Genomic DNA, 14,668 nt, shown 5'->3' on the forward strand with positions numbered 1-14,668 from the left:
CCCTATAATCTGTAAACAGAACAAGTGGTGTAGCCCTGGAATAAGGAGACCTTCTCAAGGACAACATCTTTCAGCAAAGAAGGGTTCATTCTGCAAAAATTTAACTAAGAATAGATTTTCAATTTGCTTGGTTGTCTGACTAAATAACAAGATCACAGAGCACTTTAAACTTGCAGATCACATGCATCATAAGGGGAAGAAAATAAAGGCTTTAAAAACTTAGTATGAAGTGCATTCAACAGAAACATCTGTCACGGTGCCCCTGGCACCTTCTTCAGGCTAACGAACGTCCCATACCTGTCTCTTCAACATTGTCATCTCTACCTGTCTGCATTTGTGATTTCCCCTCAAAGTGCAGGGTGTAACTTTCCTTTCCTTTCTAGACTGGCATGTTATGAGAATAAATAAACACATAGAGCTAAAACTTAAATACATCATAGTCTTTTACACAAAGTAGTTTTGTGGTCTCATGATTTCACTGCCTTATACCTACCATTCTATTAGTTGTCCTGAGTTTCACATGTATTTTGTGCTGAGTGAAAACATTTTCGTTTGCAGTAAAAATATACATACACACTTACATACGTAAATACTCATGAACATGTATTTATTCATAGGTTTATTTATATCCTGATGAGTTGATGCATAGAGTTAAGAGTTAAGGCAAATAAATGTGTTAGTTTCTCTTCTGACACAAACGCAACACTCCTTTCTCTCAGAGCATTGTAATTTCATGTAGCGGAGTTGATTGTTCCTTATTAGGAAAAAGAAGTATTTTATAGTTAAGAGTTTAATGGCATTACCATATGGGAAACAGGAAGGTTGTTATTAAGTATGTTCATACAATAATTTAAATCCTTCTTTTTGTACTCTGTGTACAGGACCAAGGGAGGGACTAGTTGTGTGGATGTAGGCAGGACCTGTGTTTTGGTACAGGTGTTTCTGTTATTTGGTAAGTAGATGTGGGCCTACTTAAAGTTTGCTGGTCAAGGACACTTGATTTTTGACCCCCTCTAAACCAGAACACTACACTTAGGTGGTAAATTTTCTTTTTAAAAACATTGAAAATTTTGTGTCCATGTGATATGTGTGGTATGCGTTTGTGAGTGTGTGCAGGAGAGCACATGTGGAGGAGAGGCCAGTGTGAGCTGTTTTCCTTTATTGTTCTTCACAGTGCTTTCTGAGATGGGGTCTCCTACGAAACCTGAGGCTTAGCAATATAAAAGACCAGCTGGTCACCAAGTCCCAGGTCCTTCTGCCTCTGTTTCCCACACTAGGATTATAGGACTATGTGACCATGTATGGCTCCTTACAAGGGTGCTGGGGCTCCAAACTCAGGTCCCTTGCTTGCACAGCAAACATTTCACTGACAAAGCCATCTCCCAGGCCCCTGGCATTTATTATAAATGTCCACTGCTTATGTATTTCTAGAACAGTGTGTTTGGCACTGTGTGACTGGACTGGGGTCTAGGGATTTTGAGGTCTGGTTTCCAGATCCAACAGAACATGATTTGACCATTTAAGTATATCACCAAGAATCTTACTGTTATGAACTAAAAATTCTTCAATGGAAATATTAGGCTTGATTGCAATTCAATATTCAAAAGAAACACTTGCACACACTTCAATATAGAATATTTAGAAGCATTCATGGAAAGGAAACTAAAACACTCAATAGAGTTAATAAAACACATAGCCTTAAGATTTTAGAATAAAGAAATTTAGTATTTTTATATATTCTCCACATTCTTTTCATTTAATTCCTATAACTAAACTCTATACTTAAAAATGTGAATACAGAATTCACATATTAGCTTGCAAACCAATATTCTTAGTTTTTAAAGATAGAATGATCCTCCTTAAAGGAGATTTTGAGGGGCTAGAGAGGTGGTCAGAGGGCAAAGGCAACTGCCATGCAGGCTTAGCCGCGTTCAATCCTGGGGGCCCACATAAACGTGGAAGAAGAGGGCTGACTCTGTCCGAGTTATCTTTGACTTTAACATGTATGCTATGGCACATGCACCCCTTCCCCACGTCACAGACACACAATAATAATGAGATTTTGAAAATTAGTTACCTACTGAGTTAAACATGAGAACAAGTCATTTCTTAATGTCTTCATGTCATATTTCTGACCTGCTGTTTAAAGACTGGATAAGGCACTGGGGTGGGTAGGTCACCTGAGCTGTGCTTACACTTTGTTGGGAAAGAAAAGCTGGACCATGCTTCTTAGCCATCTGCTCCTACACCATGAAGCCATGCAAGAAGGGAAGAACTGGCACTGTACTGCTTCAGAGGTCCACAGAAACATCACCCACAGGGACCTGTTCCTTTGTCAGCCAGGAAGGTCACCAAATGTGGTTCACATATGTGGGGAATTCTCTTGATATTTTGACAAAAACATTCTAATCCTGTGTTCTATGATATCAGACTCCAAAGACAGAAGGCAAAAAGAATTGGCTTTTATCTAAAAGAATATTAAAAATATACATATGTGGATTGTCATATGACTTAGTGTGCTATTTGAAAAGGAAAACAGTATTTTTGGAGACTAAACAATTCAGATGAACTTGTGTAGTTGGGAAGGTGGTATTTCAGGATCAGATAAACCTGAGCTCTAATCCTGGCTTAGTCATAGGGTTTTGAATAGCGAGGTTCTCTGAGGTTCACGTTTTCCACCTGTAAAATGAAGACAACACTTTATACTATGGACAACTATACAGATGATGAATGAGTGGAGTACTTGGCACACAGCAGGTAATCCGTGATAGCTAACGCAGCATTTCACTAATAAAATATGCGAGCACACGCTTTCAATCCCTGAATCCAGGAGGCTGAGACAGGAAGACCATGAGTTTGAGGTCAGCATGAGCTATGTACCTTACCTCGAAACAACATCAAAAGACCAAAAGGTGTTTTTTCTTTACTCTTACAGAGAAAGCTGTGCTATCTTCTGATGCCTCATTCTGAATGCCCAGCCTCACTGCTCAATGAGTGTTAATGAAAGAACAAGTATCAGTTTAAACAGGTATTTATGCTAGGCAAGTATGGCGGCACATTCAGTTGACATAATTTGCTTCATAACAAAAAGAATTATGGGGTAAAGTCCTTCTCAATATTATCTCTCTAAAGAAGTTCATCAGTAAATCAACTCATTTTCATAACCAGCTGCAATAAGATCTATATAGTAATTATTATTTAATTTTATTAGGTCTAATGTTTTCGAATTCTTAACTGACCTAGATTTTTACCGTGTATGTCTTGATAACCTACACATGCTCAGTCACATCCATCCCATTGCTTGACATCTGTCATTAGTCTCTGAGTTACTCATATGCTAAAGCCTTTTTTACATTAATAAATTTGCAGTCCATGTGCCTTGATACCCCCAGCAATAGCAATCTAGGTTATATGGATAAATGTTTATACGGATAAATAAAACAAGAAAATAAATGACTGAGGCTCTATAAAATAAATCTAAACTTGACAATCAGAAAAAAAAAAACAAAAATATAAATAAATGTAGGTCTTTTCCATAATAGAAACATTGAAATACATCATTATTGAAACACACACATTTGCACATATGAACATAGACCTGACATGAAGCAAACTATGGTAAAGAATATCAAAACTAAATAATAAATGAGACTAACAAGGCTTCAGCAAAATGACTGAGGCATGCTCAATAAATATGGTACATCTTGAAACACGTATGAACTTGATGCTGTTTTAATTTCTAAGTGCATATATTAAACTTTTATTTGTACAATATTAGCTAAGACAGCATGAGTCAGTGAAAAGTTGGAAGCCCCTTATGCACCCTTTAATCATCCTGCTAAACACATAGTTTCACCAGAGTCCTTAAATTAAGAATATCAGGAAGGCACTACTCGCTTCAAATTATCTTTTAAGCCTGCATTCTTTTTTAAACACAAACGATCATTGTACAATTCTTCATCGAATACTGACATCAAAACAACACAAAACACAAACTGTCAAGGATGGCAGTGTAAGGCGGCAACACCAGGAAAGCGCACACTTGACGTTACCTTCCCAGACATGTGGATGAGAGCGCCCTTCCAGCACAGTGGCATAATGAAACCTGTCTGCGTCTACATGGTGACATCAGCAAAGGTGTCGGCGGTTTCCCCACCAGTACCAGCAATCTGGACTAACTATGGGGCTTGCAACTGAACTCAGGGTCTTGTGTATGTCGGACAAGGGTTTGACCACTGAGCGGTATTTCCAACCCCAAACAGTTTAGTTTTAATACGAAAGCTAGTGTCCCTGCAATCACCTTTCATTTCCTCCTTTTTGTTTCCTACAAGTCTGGGATCAGCAGTGATAGGCTTCAGGGGTTTTCTCTAATGTTTCCAGGACCAACTTTCTGCTGCTTGAATTAGTTTACGTCTCTAGTGTTCTAGGATAGTTGTTTTTGTAACAATTTCTAAGGATTTTATTGTGCAAAACATAGTTCTTTTCTTCTAATGTGTCTATTTTTTTTGGCTTAAATTTGCCTTAATTAATAGTGGATGAAGATTTATACTTAATTTGGGTTCAAAACCTTAATACTGATGCTAAAAACATAGTTTAGTTTGAGAAAATTTAAACCAATTCCATGATAAAAAATTCTGGAAATCAGGTTTTCAAGCCTTATTTTATTAGAAAACTTAAATTATTAATTTTTTGTTTTAAAAAGGAAGTAGCCATATTCATGCTTGAATTTTCTTGAACAAATACTAAAGGAAAGAAACACATTTGAAGAGAGCTTCCTACTTCACACACCCTCTAGTGACCCTTTCCTACCTATTTACCTATTTCTGTTGAGCAGCAATAAAAAAAAATCCCCTTCTTTTTGTATTTTTGGATTTTTCAAGGCAAGCTTCATTTACCTGTATACAAATTAAAGCTGGGTAAACAACTTTTATATTGGTGAAGACCAAGGACACATCTGATGAAGCAGGAAACCTTGCCTTCTATGGCTTCTTTTGCAGTGTACAGTCCAATGGTTATGAAACCAATTGAAAGTCAAACAATATTCAAAATGACACAAATGGACAACAAATGACAAAACACATGGAATCCTCTTAGCTGGCATCCTTTCCAAAAGACAAGGCCCTACCATTCTGTAAATAGCATTATAAATACCATAGAAGTGAGAATCTTCACAACGGGGAAAGGAACATTTCTTATCATAATAAATATTTTGGTACAAAAATTTAAAAACTGTAGAAAACTTTAGTACCTTTGGGTACTTTTTTCTAGTAAAATCATACCTGCTTCAGAACTTGTCTGATTATAGCTGCTAACAGCGCTGTTTGGTATCACTGGAGTGGAGGACGCTGCAATTCTTGACTGAGGTGGATTGGGATGTAATGAGTTTCCTAAAGCCACGCCCGACTGACTGAGCATCCCACAGTTCCCGCTAGCCTGAATCTGATTTATTAAACCTGCAAGATGGTGGTTGGGGACTGGGCTGTTACTGTGAACAAAGTTAGTGTTTGCATTGTGGCAGTGCACGGCTTCCCCTCTTAAAGGTATGCTCTGTGTCAGTGAGTTCTGAAGAACACTGGAATTCATATTAGGATCTGGAAAATGCAGCTGGTTAGCAGAGCAAGGCAAAGCAGTATTCGATCCCCCACAACCCGGGGTACTATTGCTACTCAAGTGAGAGCTTTGACAACTCATAGACTGTAGTAACTGAGACATTGAACTTATGGGAAATGACCCCTGCCCCTGCTTCCTTAGCAAGTCGGGTCCGGGTTTAGGAACTGCAGAACTATCCATTTGAGACTGTCTGAGCAAACTCAACACTGTGGTAGGTGGCTGCTTTCTTTTCCGTAACGAGTCTTTTTGCTGAGACATCAACTTATCTCTTAGTGCTGCTCGACCACTTTGACCTTCACCTGTAGGGAGAAGCATGTTGGCAGTTGGAGGGAACATGGTGTTTAAAGTGCTATGTCCTTCAGTGTTGCCACTGCTGGCAACAGCTCCAGAGTTGTTACTGCTGCTACTGTTGTTACCAGCAAGTTTGTTTTGATTTGCTAGCTGTGCTTTGGCTGCTGCTGAGAGTAAACTACTTGCTGGAAAGGAGGCAGCATTGTGCTGGTTCAAGATCTGATTTAAAGGCATTCCCAGCAAACCAGGCTGACTCTTTACAGAACCATTTCCGGCAGATGCGGCAGGAAAAGCTGCACTGCTTGGGGTATTAAGTACATTACTCATTCCAGCAATTAATGGGTTAGGGATATCCTTGTACTGATGATGTCCATCAGACTTGGTAGAAGGGCTTGATGGCATTGATGGCCTTGGGGAACCTATTGTTGACCTTGGTGACCTAGGTGGAACCTTTATGCCACTACAAGTGGCCTGGGGTCCTACAGGTGGCATCATGAAATTTCCATGATCTGATGATGTGGAAGATGAGCGTGATCTTTGGGGCGATGCCTCAATCCTTCCAATTCCAGTCCCCATCATGTGCACTGGGGATGTCACTGGAGAAGGGGACAGGGAGGTTGAAGCTGAATGCTGAATTCTTTGTACATGACTCCCATGATTCATATGACCAGGTTTTACAGTTGGCAAAGGGAGATTACTTGGCAAAGGAACAACAGCAGGAGGCATGCTTACATTCATCACAGGTACCTGAGAGTGGACATTTGAATGGAAACTGGTTGAATTAATGATAATAGGGTTCTGATTCACTGGTTTACTAGGAATAGGGTCAAGGATGCCAAGTGGATCTTTCTCAGATGTTAATGGCTTTTTCTGAAGAGCACAAGAAGGTGGAGGAGGGGGAGGTGGGCCTTGGGGTGGTTTGTGGTGGAACATTGCTCGTGGTATTTCCATATTAGTTGAAAAATTACACATTGGTTTTTTCATTACTGGACTCTTTGTAGTCAAGGTTGGGGAAAGAGGTATATTAGTTCTTCCAGCCATTGCACAGGATGACTGCACGGGAGAACCATGTAGCATTACTGAAGGTGGAGAAAGAGGAGTCCTATTCAGGTGAATAGGACTGGAATTGGGAGCTCCATGAAAACCAGGGTTATTTCTTGTGAAGACATCAGGGCTTCCAAGTGGGTCAGTCCTTGGAGAGATTGAGCCATCTCCATAGATCTGGGAACCTGATGATGCTGGGCTGGGTAGGCCTCCATGGCTGCCACGAAATGGAGATTTCTGTCCATGTTCACTGCTGCCCAATCTCTGTCGGGGGTAGACAGGGTGGAGTTCTTGCTGCTGGCTTCCAGGCAGGTCTTGCACATATAGTCTTCCCATGGCATTTGCTGATCCAGTCATTAACTTGAAAGGATTCTTACATTCAGGCATTGCAGAGTTTGTAATTCCTTCGTGAGACTTGTTTCTTACTGATCTTGGAGCTGCCGCCCGTGAAGGTGCTACTGGAGATGCATCTGAGGTGAAAGAGAAAAAAACAATTCTGTTAATTGTTTCAATTATTTTGTGTTGGGAAAAAGGGAGGGAAAGAGAAAATTTAGGAGGGTGAGAAAAGGACACCTGGGAATACAAATTTACGAACAAAAGCTGTGACACTATGCAACTAAAAAACTTCTATAAGCTATATTAAACTTTAAACAAAGAACACGATTCACCATTAGTTCATGAAAGGTTCTTGATAACTGTTACACTTGTTTACTCCATGTTTTTTAAGAAAGCATGGGCATACCAATCAGCACAGACTCACATTAGCCCTTTTAATATTTAGAATTTGCAAAATCAAAACTGACAGCCCAGATGGTGATGGCACTGTTACTGTTTTACTAAATTTACAAATTTTAAGAACAGTCATAATGGAAAGTTGTAATCTCTGTGGCACTTTTTCTTACATTACTTAAATAAATTGCTATTTCTACAAGACAATGTGTTACTCTGTTACTGTTTCAATTACTTGAATGAAACCTCCCCAGATGCTATGGTAATAGTTCCTTATCCCCAAACTGTGACTGTAAGAGTAAGCTCTTAATTTCTGTGATTCGAGTGCATGAAGTTCCAGTTCTCTCTAACGGCAAGATAGCAATAATATATGTAGCGATACAATCATACTTAGCTTCCTATCATCTCCAAAATACAGTATAACACAATTTCTTAATTGGTTTCTATTGTAAAGATGGTTTTAGTCTGCCAACTTCGGTAAAATCCTTTTATATAAGGACAGACTTCTCATCTAAAATTTAGTTGAGGTGTTAGAGTCTTCAGCACCGGGCTGCAATTGAGTATTCCCTTTCTGCATCAGTTTACTTCTCCATCCTTCTGGAATCCCTTCAGTTCCTTTGGAGATCAGACAGAATACGGGCAACAAAAGGAAGCTGGCTTATCATACAGAATTTTCAGCCTATCATGTCAGAATTCTAGGTTTAATTTTTTTAAGGCCCGAAGGAGAGTTATGTATTATATAAAGTTGCACCTTCTGAAACAAAAATGCCGAATAATATTCTCCTATGCTAATTCCCACTGATTTGTGCTGGTTGCTTAGAGAGCTGTGTTGAAAAGAATGCTGCTATAGCTGCACTCTATGAGAAAATGCCAGAAAGTCTATTAAGGCAAAGGCGATGAAAGTGGCACCAATCATGCTACGTATTTGCCGTATCTATTTTGAGACTTAAACGCATATTAGCAATTATACTTAGATTCATTTGCAATCAGAGATATACTTAAAGGGATAATTGCACGCTTAAAATGAATCAACTTCTACTATGTGCCAAAAGAGTATACAGGTCAAATCATATACTAACTTCTAAGACAGCATTTCTCAACCTGGGGTACACAGAAGCTGGGACAAAAAGAGACGTGAACGTGTCCCCTTCCTCCTTGGAATACGTAGACTTTCTGATTATAGCTCGGTAGATGTTCTTTGAAAGAGTAATAATGTTCTTATTCAACAACATGACAGAGGACAGAAGATACATGGAACTGAGGATAATTTTCTTGTTAAAGAGGGAATTATTAAAGGTTTTTAATTAAAGAAATCACGAGTTAAGATATCAGGACATTGTACTTGGTGTATAGTGAGAATAGGGTTAATGTAGAACTAAGATCATGGGCTATATTCTATATAGTAATGAGTCACCCATCTGCATATTTTCTAGTTATCAATATATTTGTATAATTATCTATACTTCCATGATTCAGATATGACAGTAGTGACATTTTGTATAAATTCAGCTAACAGAATTTATATAATAGCTATGATTTAGAAAGGATTTCTTCTATCCCTGAGGACAAATTGTTACTATCTTTAAAACAGCAGGAATGTCAAGTAGACAAACAAGAGCCAGGCTGACGCTGAGTGACAGGGGCTGAGGGCAGTCAGCACGGGTGAAGGCTTGGCACTGGTCAGGCACTGCTGAATATAGTCAAGTAGGACATTGGAAAGAGCATATGAGAAGCTAAGGTAATATTTATACAAGAGGGAGGTGAAAACTGCCTCAGTAAGCCTGAAGTGTTTAATTACTTAAACCTCGGTTTATGGTAACAGTCTATAGCTGGTAAAGCAGTATACTTAATTCAACAACACACACCATTCTAAAGGGAGATTCGGCATACTTCTCATTGTATCTTTAATTTCAAGAACTAAACTGGTATGGAGAGGTACAGCAAAAAAAGACCTAGATCCAGACTCTGCTGGGTCTGTAGAGCAACAGGGCAGACTGTGGAGAATGGAATATGTTGTGATATAAGGCATACAGGATCAGCACAGTTAAGCGCAGTGTGGGCTGGAGATGGCTCAGTGGTTAACAACACTTGCTATTCTTATAGAGGACTGGGTTGGCTTCCAGGCAATCACACAGCAGCTCACAACTACCTATAACTCTGTTCCAGGAGATGAGACATTCTTATTTGAGCACATACATACATGCAGATAAACACATATAAAATAAATAAATCTTAAAAAAAGAACATATATAACACCTACAAAGTGATAATACTTGCAAAGTGATAATAGCCACACTAAGGTGGGAGGGCAACGGTGAATTTTAAATAATTTGTTACTATCAAATATACCTTTACAACGTTGGAGACAATTTGTATTTTAAAAACTAGCCTTGTTGAGAAATAAGTTCTCTGAAAGATTTTTTCCTCACCTACCCCAGAGGAGCAGTTCTTTCAATTACTCCTTGTTTAGAGTTAGTGGCTACTGGACAGCAGCTCTGTGCCAACAACTGAAGACCATTTTCTCTTCCTCTGCACTCTTGCCCTCAGTCCCTTCAATTATGTGTATGATGTGCTTATGTTCCTGTATTCAGGGCTCTCAACGGTTTGGCCCCGTTCATTTATTATTATGTAGTCTCCTACTCAACTCGGGTTATTTTCCTCATCATCCAATAGTTACGGTACACTCACGCTGGGGATGAAGTTTCAGTTCTTTTCACGTCTCCATTATTTTTCAAAGCTGGTTCTGATTCTGAGTCCTAGTCTTTGAGTTCTGCCACTAAGTCTGGGATAATTATTATAGGTTACATACATCATGACGACATTTTTCAGAATTTTGTGAAACAGAATCAACTGTCCATTAAGCAAACACTTGGGAGCTCAGCTGCATCAATTCAGCGTTCCTGTTTAAATGTTAGACAGGCTGTGCTGTTTTGAAGGGAGTTTACATAAGGGCTATGAGCAGAAGTTCCTCAGCTTCAAGTCATCCCATAGAGTACAAACTCATCAAGGGAAAAATACCTTAACAGTGGAAAAATCAAATGGACCCAATCTTAAGCAAGTAATCAAATTTAATGCTATCAGCACAGGATTAGCTGACAGTATATACTGTGCCATTTGATGAAGATATAATATCATTCCTACCACAATGAGCAGAACTGTGATGTGAGGAAGCAATTAAGAAATCCAGACGGAGGAACACTGCAAAGCTAGCCTTTGTGCCTTACGATGTCATGTCATCAAAGACTAACACACACTGGGGAACTGAAGACTAAAGATAAGTAAAAGCTTATTATAGTGTACAATCTCTGATTATATTTTAGATTCTAAAAAAGGAATGAACTTTTAAAGATATTAGTAGGAGAGTAAAAGGAACTTTAACATAGACTACATGAGAGCTCATGGAATTTCACCAGCATCACTGGATTGTGGTGGCATAGGGGAATGTCCTTTATTTCTACATTCAGATGACATTATATCCTTCCTCATCAGGGACATTTGATGTTAGGAAAAATATTTATGTCCAACGTGGGCAATCAAACTTAACAGCAGATGGGAATTCAGCAAACTCCCTGGCACTTCCCTGTGACTTTGCAATTTGTCCTGGGGGCAGTGTCAGGGCTAGTGAGGCAGCTCAGTGGGTAAAGGCTCCACCCACCAGGCCTGAAGACCTGGGTCTGACCCAAGAGAGAGACTGCTTCTGCAAGTTGTCCTCTGATCTTCACGTCTACACTGCGACCATCTATGTGCATGCATACATGGACACACTTCAATAAGCAACTGTACTAAACTTTTTACTTAAAAAGGAATGTGTGTATGCATTAGTGTTGGGAGTATATCATAAAAATTTCTGGGCCAAGTGATTTGTACTTGGGTAGGTGCTTAATAAACAGCTATTGTGACGAAGTAACTAACATGGCTAATTTCCTTTTATTTACCTTTGATTGAAAATGGACTTTCTCAGATAATATAACCTGACTACAGCTTCCCTCAGCTCTGCTCCTCCTAGTTCCTCCCTTCCTTCTGGATCCACTTGCTTTCTGTCTTTCATTAGAAAACAAACAGACTTCTAAGGGCTAATAATAAAGTAAAATATAGAAAGATAAAAAACTCCTAATAATATTGCTAAGCTATATTGGGACTTGATCTTATCCATTGATATCTAGCCCTATGTAAGAGGATGTTTTCTTATGAAACAATGTAGCCTTTTTCCCTGTTAGCTTGTCTGTAGGCACTGAAATAAAATTTTAATTTGCTGATTAGAGTTTATTTTGATTGTGTTACTGCATGCTATAAGAAAATTTGAGAAATAGATCCACAGTAGTTTTTCAGATAAAATGACAGAACACACAAAACTGTGGATGTTCATACTATGGCCTGGGAAATCTGTGGCAAAGTGAGTCAGAGAGATCGGCTAACCCTACAGCCATGTGACATACTTGTTCCTCCTCCAGGGCTGGTGAGCACCAGAGAAGGGTGTGGGGCCTCCATGCTTTTATGGAGTGTGGCCACAGCGATGATCTTCCTCTTGTGGATGCAAAGCTTTGTGACATCTTCATCCGCTTTAACATCTTCTGCAGTTCTCTGCTTCACAGCAGCTCCAGGATCAAAATTAAACACCTGGAAAAAAAAACACAGCATCTGCTTATAGTAGGTCCATGAAAATATTTCATAAAAAAACTCCTGGTTACAAAGAGAAATGCTGTACCTATGAATAGGAATTAAACCTCTGAGGTTTGAAATGGAAGAAAAATAACTTTATATAATTCAAAAATACTTTTGGCCAAATAATATTTTTGGGACAATGAAAATTATACACATTTTATGATAGCTAAGCTAATTAAACATAGGGAAGGGTATACTATCCGATAATATCTCTGATTTTGACACCTCCTGACGGCATAACAACACAGAAACAAATGGTGCACACAGTGAAAAACACGGAAAGCCACAGCATCCTATAGCCTGATTTTTGCCACAACATCCCTACATGCTTACTTTCCCTGTTGCTTATTTTTATTGCTATATTAATACTTCTGCCTCAGTGATCTAAAAGTCTACTATATGTCAAAAATTCTTATCTACCATATAAATCTCCCCAAATTTATTTATTTTAATCAATTAATTGATTTCCCCAGTCTGATCAAAGCTTGCCCTTCTCCAGCCCTCCCTCACCCACTCCTCCCCTCCTATGTACACCGGTCAGCCCTGGCACATCAAACTGCAGCAAGACCAGGCATCTCTTCTCCCACCAAGGCCGGATGAGGCCACCCAGTAGTTAAAATATGGTAACATACAAAAAAGAAAAAGGTGTTTATTAGTCTTTAGTTTAAAAATTAGCAGCAAATACACATTTCAGAGAATGAGTGCCTATTTTCATATGAAATATTCACCCTTTTGAATAACTTTGCTTTTTACTTTGTAAAGCAGTAAGGCGACTCCGTATTTTTGCTATTAGAGATGAACTCTGTGATTTTAAGAGTATCTGTGGCAGATTTACGGATACCAGTGCTAAGAAGAATGCTAGAGTTGAGCAGCCACAGCAGCGAATGAGCGTGGTACACTATAAACAAAGGCACAATGAAACAGTCACCAGGTCACCTTTGAGAATGAAAATCATTTCTTTAAATCTTTAAGCATTCCAATATTCAATAAAATAATTACAATAAATTAAAGAATAGAAAATAACATAAAAGTAAGGCACCAAATGAGAAAAGCAAAGATATAAAATATCTACAACCAAACAAAAGCCAAAACCACAACCCAAAGCAAAACACTGCTGCACTCGATTGTGACGGTTACCTTGGGAAGAATAAGAGGACATTCCAAGCCACACTTGCATGTTCCATCAGTAAGCAGGTATGTTTTAACCTGCTCCAAGCAAGATAACAAAGACCCACTGGGACTGTAAAAATAGTTTAAAAAAAGTCAGGAAATAATTTTGATGACACATACTATAAAAAAGTACAGTTTATAAACTTATCGTCCCTTCACAAGATAATATTTTCCTTCTAAGGAAAAACATTTTCTTTGTCAATATTATGTTAGCTACTAAATTACAGACTTTAACACTATCTCTTTCTTTGGAACAGAAATATTTCTCAGGAAAATACATATATTCATAGAAGATGAAAGAAAGCATTTTGAAAACCAGGAATAGATCAAAGATGGGATTCCATTCTTAAGAAAGGACATAAACAGGTAAGAAAGAAAGTAGAAAAATACGCCAAGTATGCTGGGTAGTGGTGGTGTATGACTTTAGTCCCAGCACCTGGGAGGCAGAGGCAGGTTATGGGTTTGAGGCCAGCCTGGTCTCCAGTGTGAGTTCCAGGACAGCCAGGGCTACACAGAGAAAACCTGTAATAAAAAAAAAAAGAAAGAAACAACAAAAATTATGAAAAACAAAGCTATTTATTTGAACCCTCAGGTCTGCTTTAAGCTCCTTGGGGAGGAAGTGAAACTGGGACATGAAAAGGTTCAAAGCAGAAAGTTATAAAGAACAACAACAAAAAAAACCCCAACATTTTCCTCCTATGTCGACTGCTTGATTCTGTGGGGTGGAAGAGCCTCCATGCAGGTGTCTTCCCAGCCCCTCAGTGTGTGAAGAAGAGTAATCTACTTCAAATTCTACCCGACAGAAAGACTGGACAGAAAGGGAGGGGGATACTTGTTCTGGAGTCAATCACATAAGCAGGCATGGATCAGTTTCAGGTCTACACAGTAGGTATTAAGTCAGACGAAAGGATAAGTCTGTACTACTTACTTACATGAGGGGATTGATTAAAAACTGAATTTGCATCTTAGGACATTTTATTATTAATAGGTCGATCTTTACAACATAAATGTGCATACTCTGCTTTGAATTTTATATATACTTAAAGATTAATTTTATTTGTGACTATTTAGAAAAATATTCCCTTAATCTTTCTGGTCAGATTCATCCAGAACAACATCCTGTTTCATGTGCGAAGGGTCACTCTGGGGTGGAGTCTAGTCC

The 14,668-nt window shown here is 38.7% G+C and overlaps 1 protein-coding gene across 14 annotated transcripts in view; it reads right to left on the minus strand.

Moving 5' to 3' along the window:
- The window catches only part of Mbd5 (methyl-CpG binding domain protein 5), a 297,548-nt gene that overhangs the window by 44,545 nt on the left and 238,335 nt on the right, over positions 1–14,668 (minus strand). For all 14 annotated transcript variants that reach the window (XM_075985276.1, XM_075985272.1, XM_075985274.1 and 11 more), the window contains 3 exons: positions 13,474–13,576; positions 12,111–12,291; positions 5,280–7,415 (listed from right to left, as the gene is read on the minus strand). In XM_075985276.1, the coding sequence (XP_075841391.1) occupies positions 5,280–7,415; positions 12,111–12,291; positions 13,474–13,576 (2,420 nt within the window). The remainder of the gene's footprint in view (positions 1–5,279; positions 7,416–12,110; positions 12,292–13,473; positions 13,577–14,668) is intronic.

The sequence above is a fragment of the Microtus pennsylvanicus genome, chromosome 9 (assembly GCF_037038515.1).
Source record: "Microtus pennsylvanicus isolate mMicPen1 chromosome 9, mMicPen1.hap1, whole genome shotgun sequence".
Classification (NCBI taxonomy): Eukaryota; Metazoa; Chordata; class Mammalia; order Rodentia; family Cricetidae; genus Microtus; species Microtus pennsylvanicus.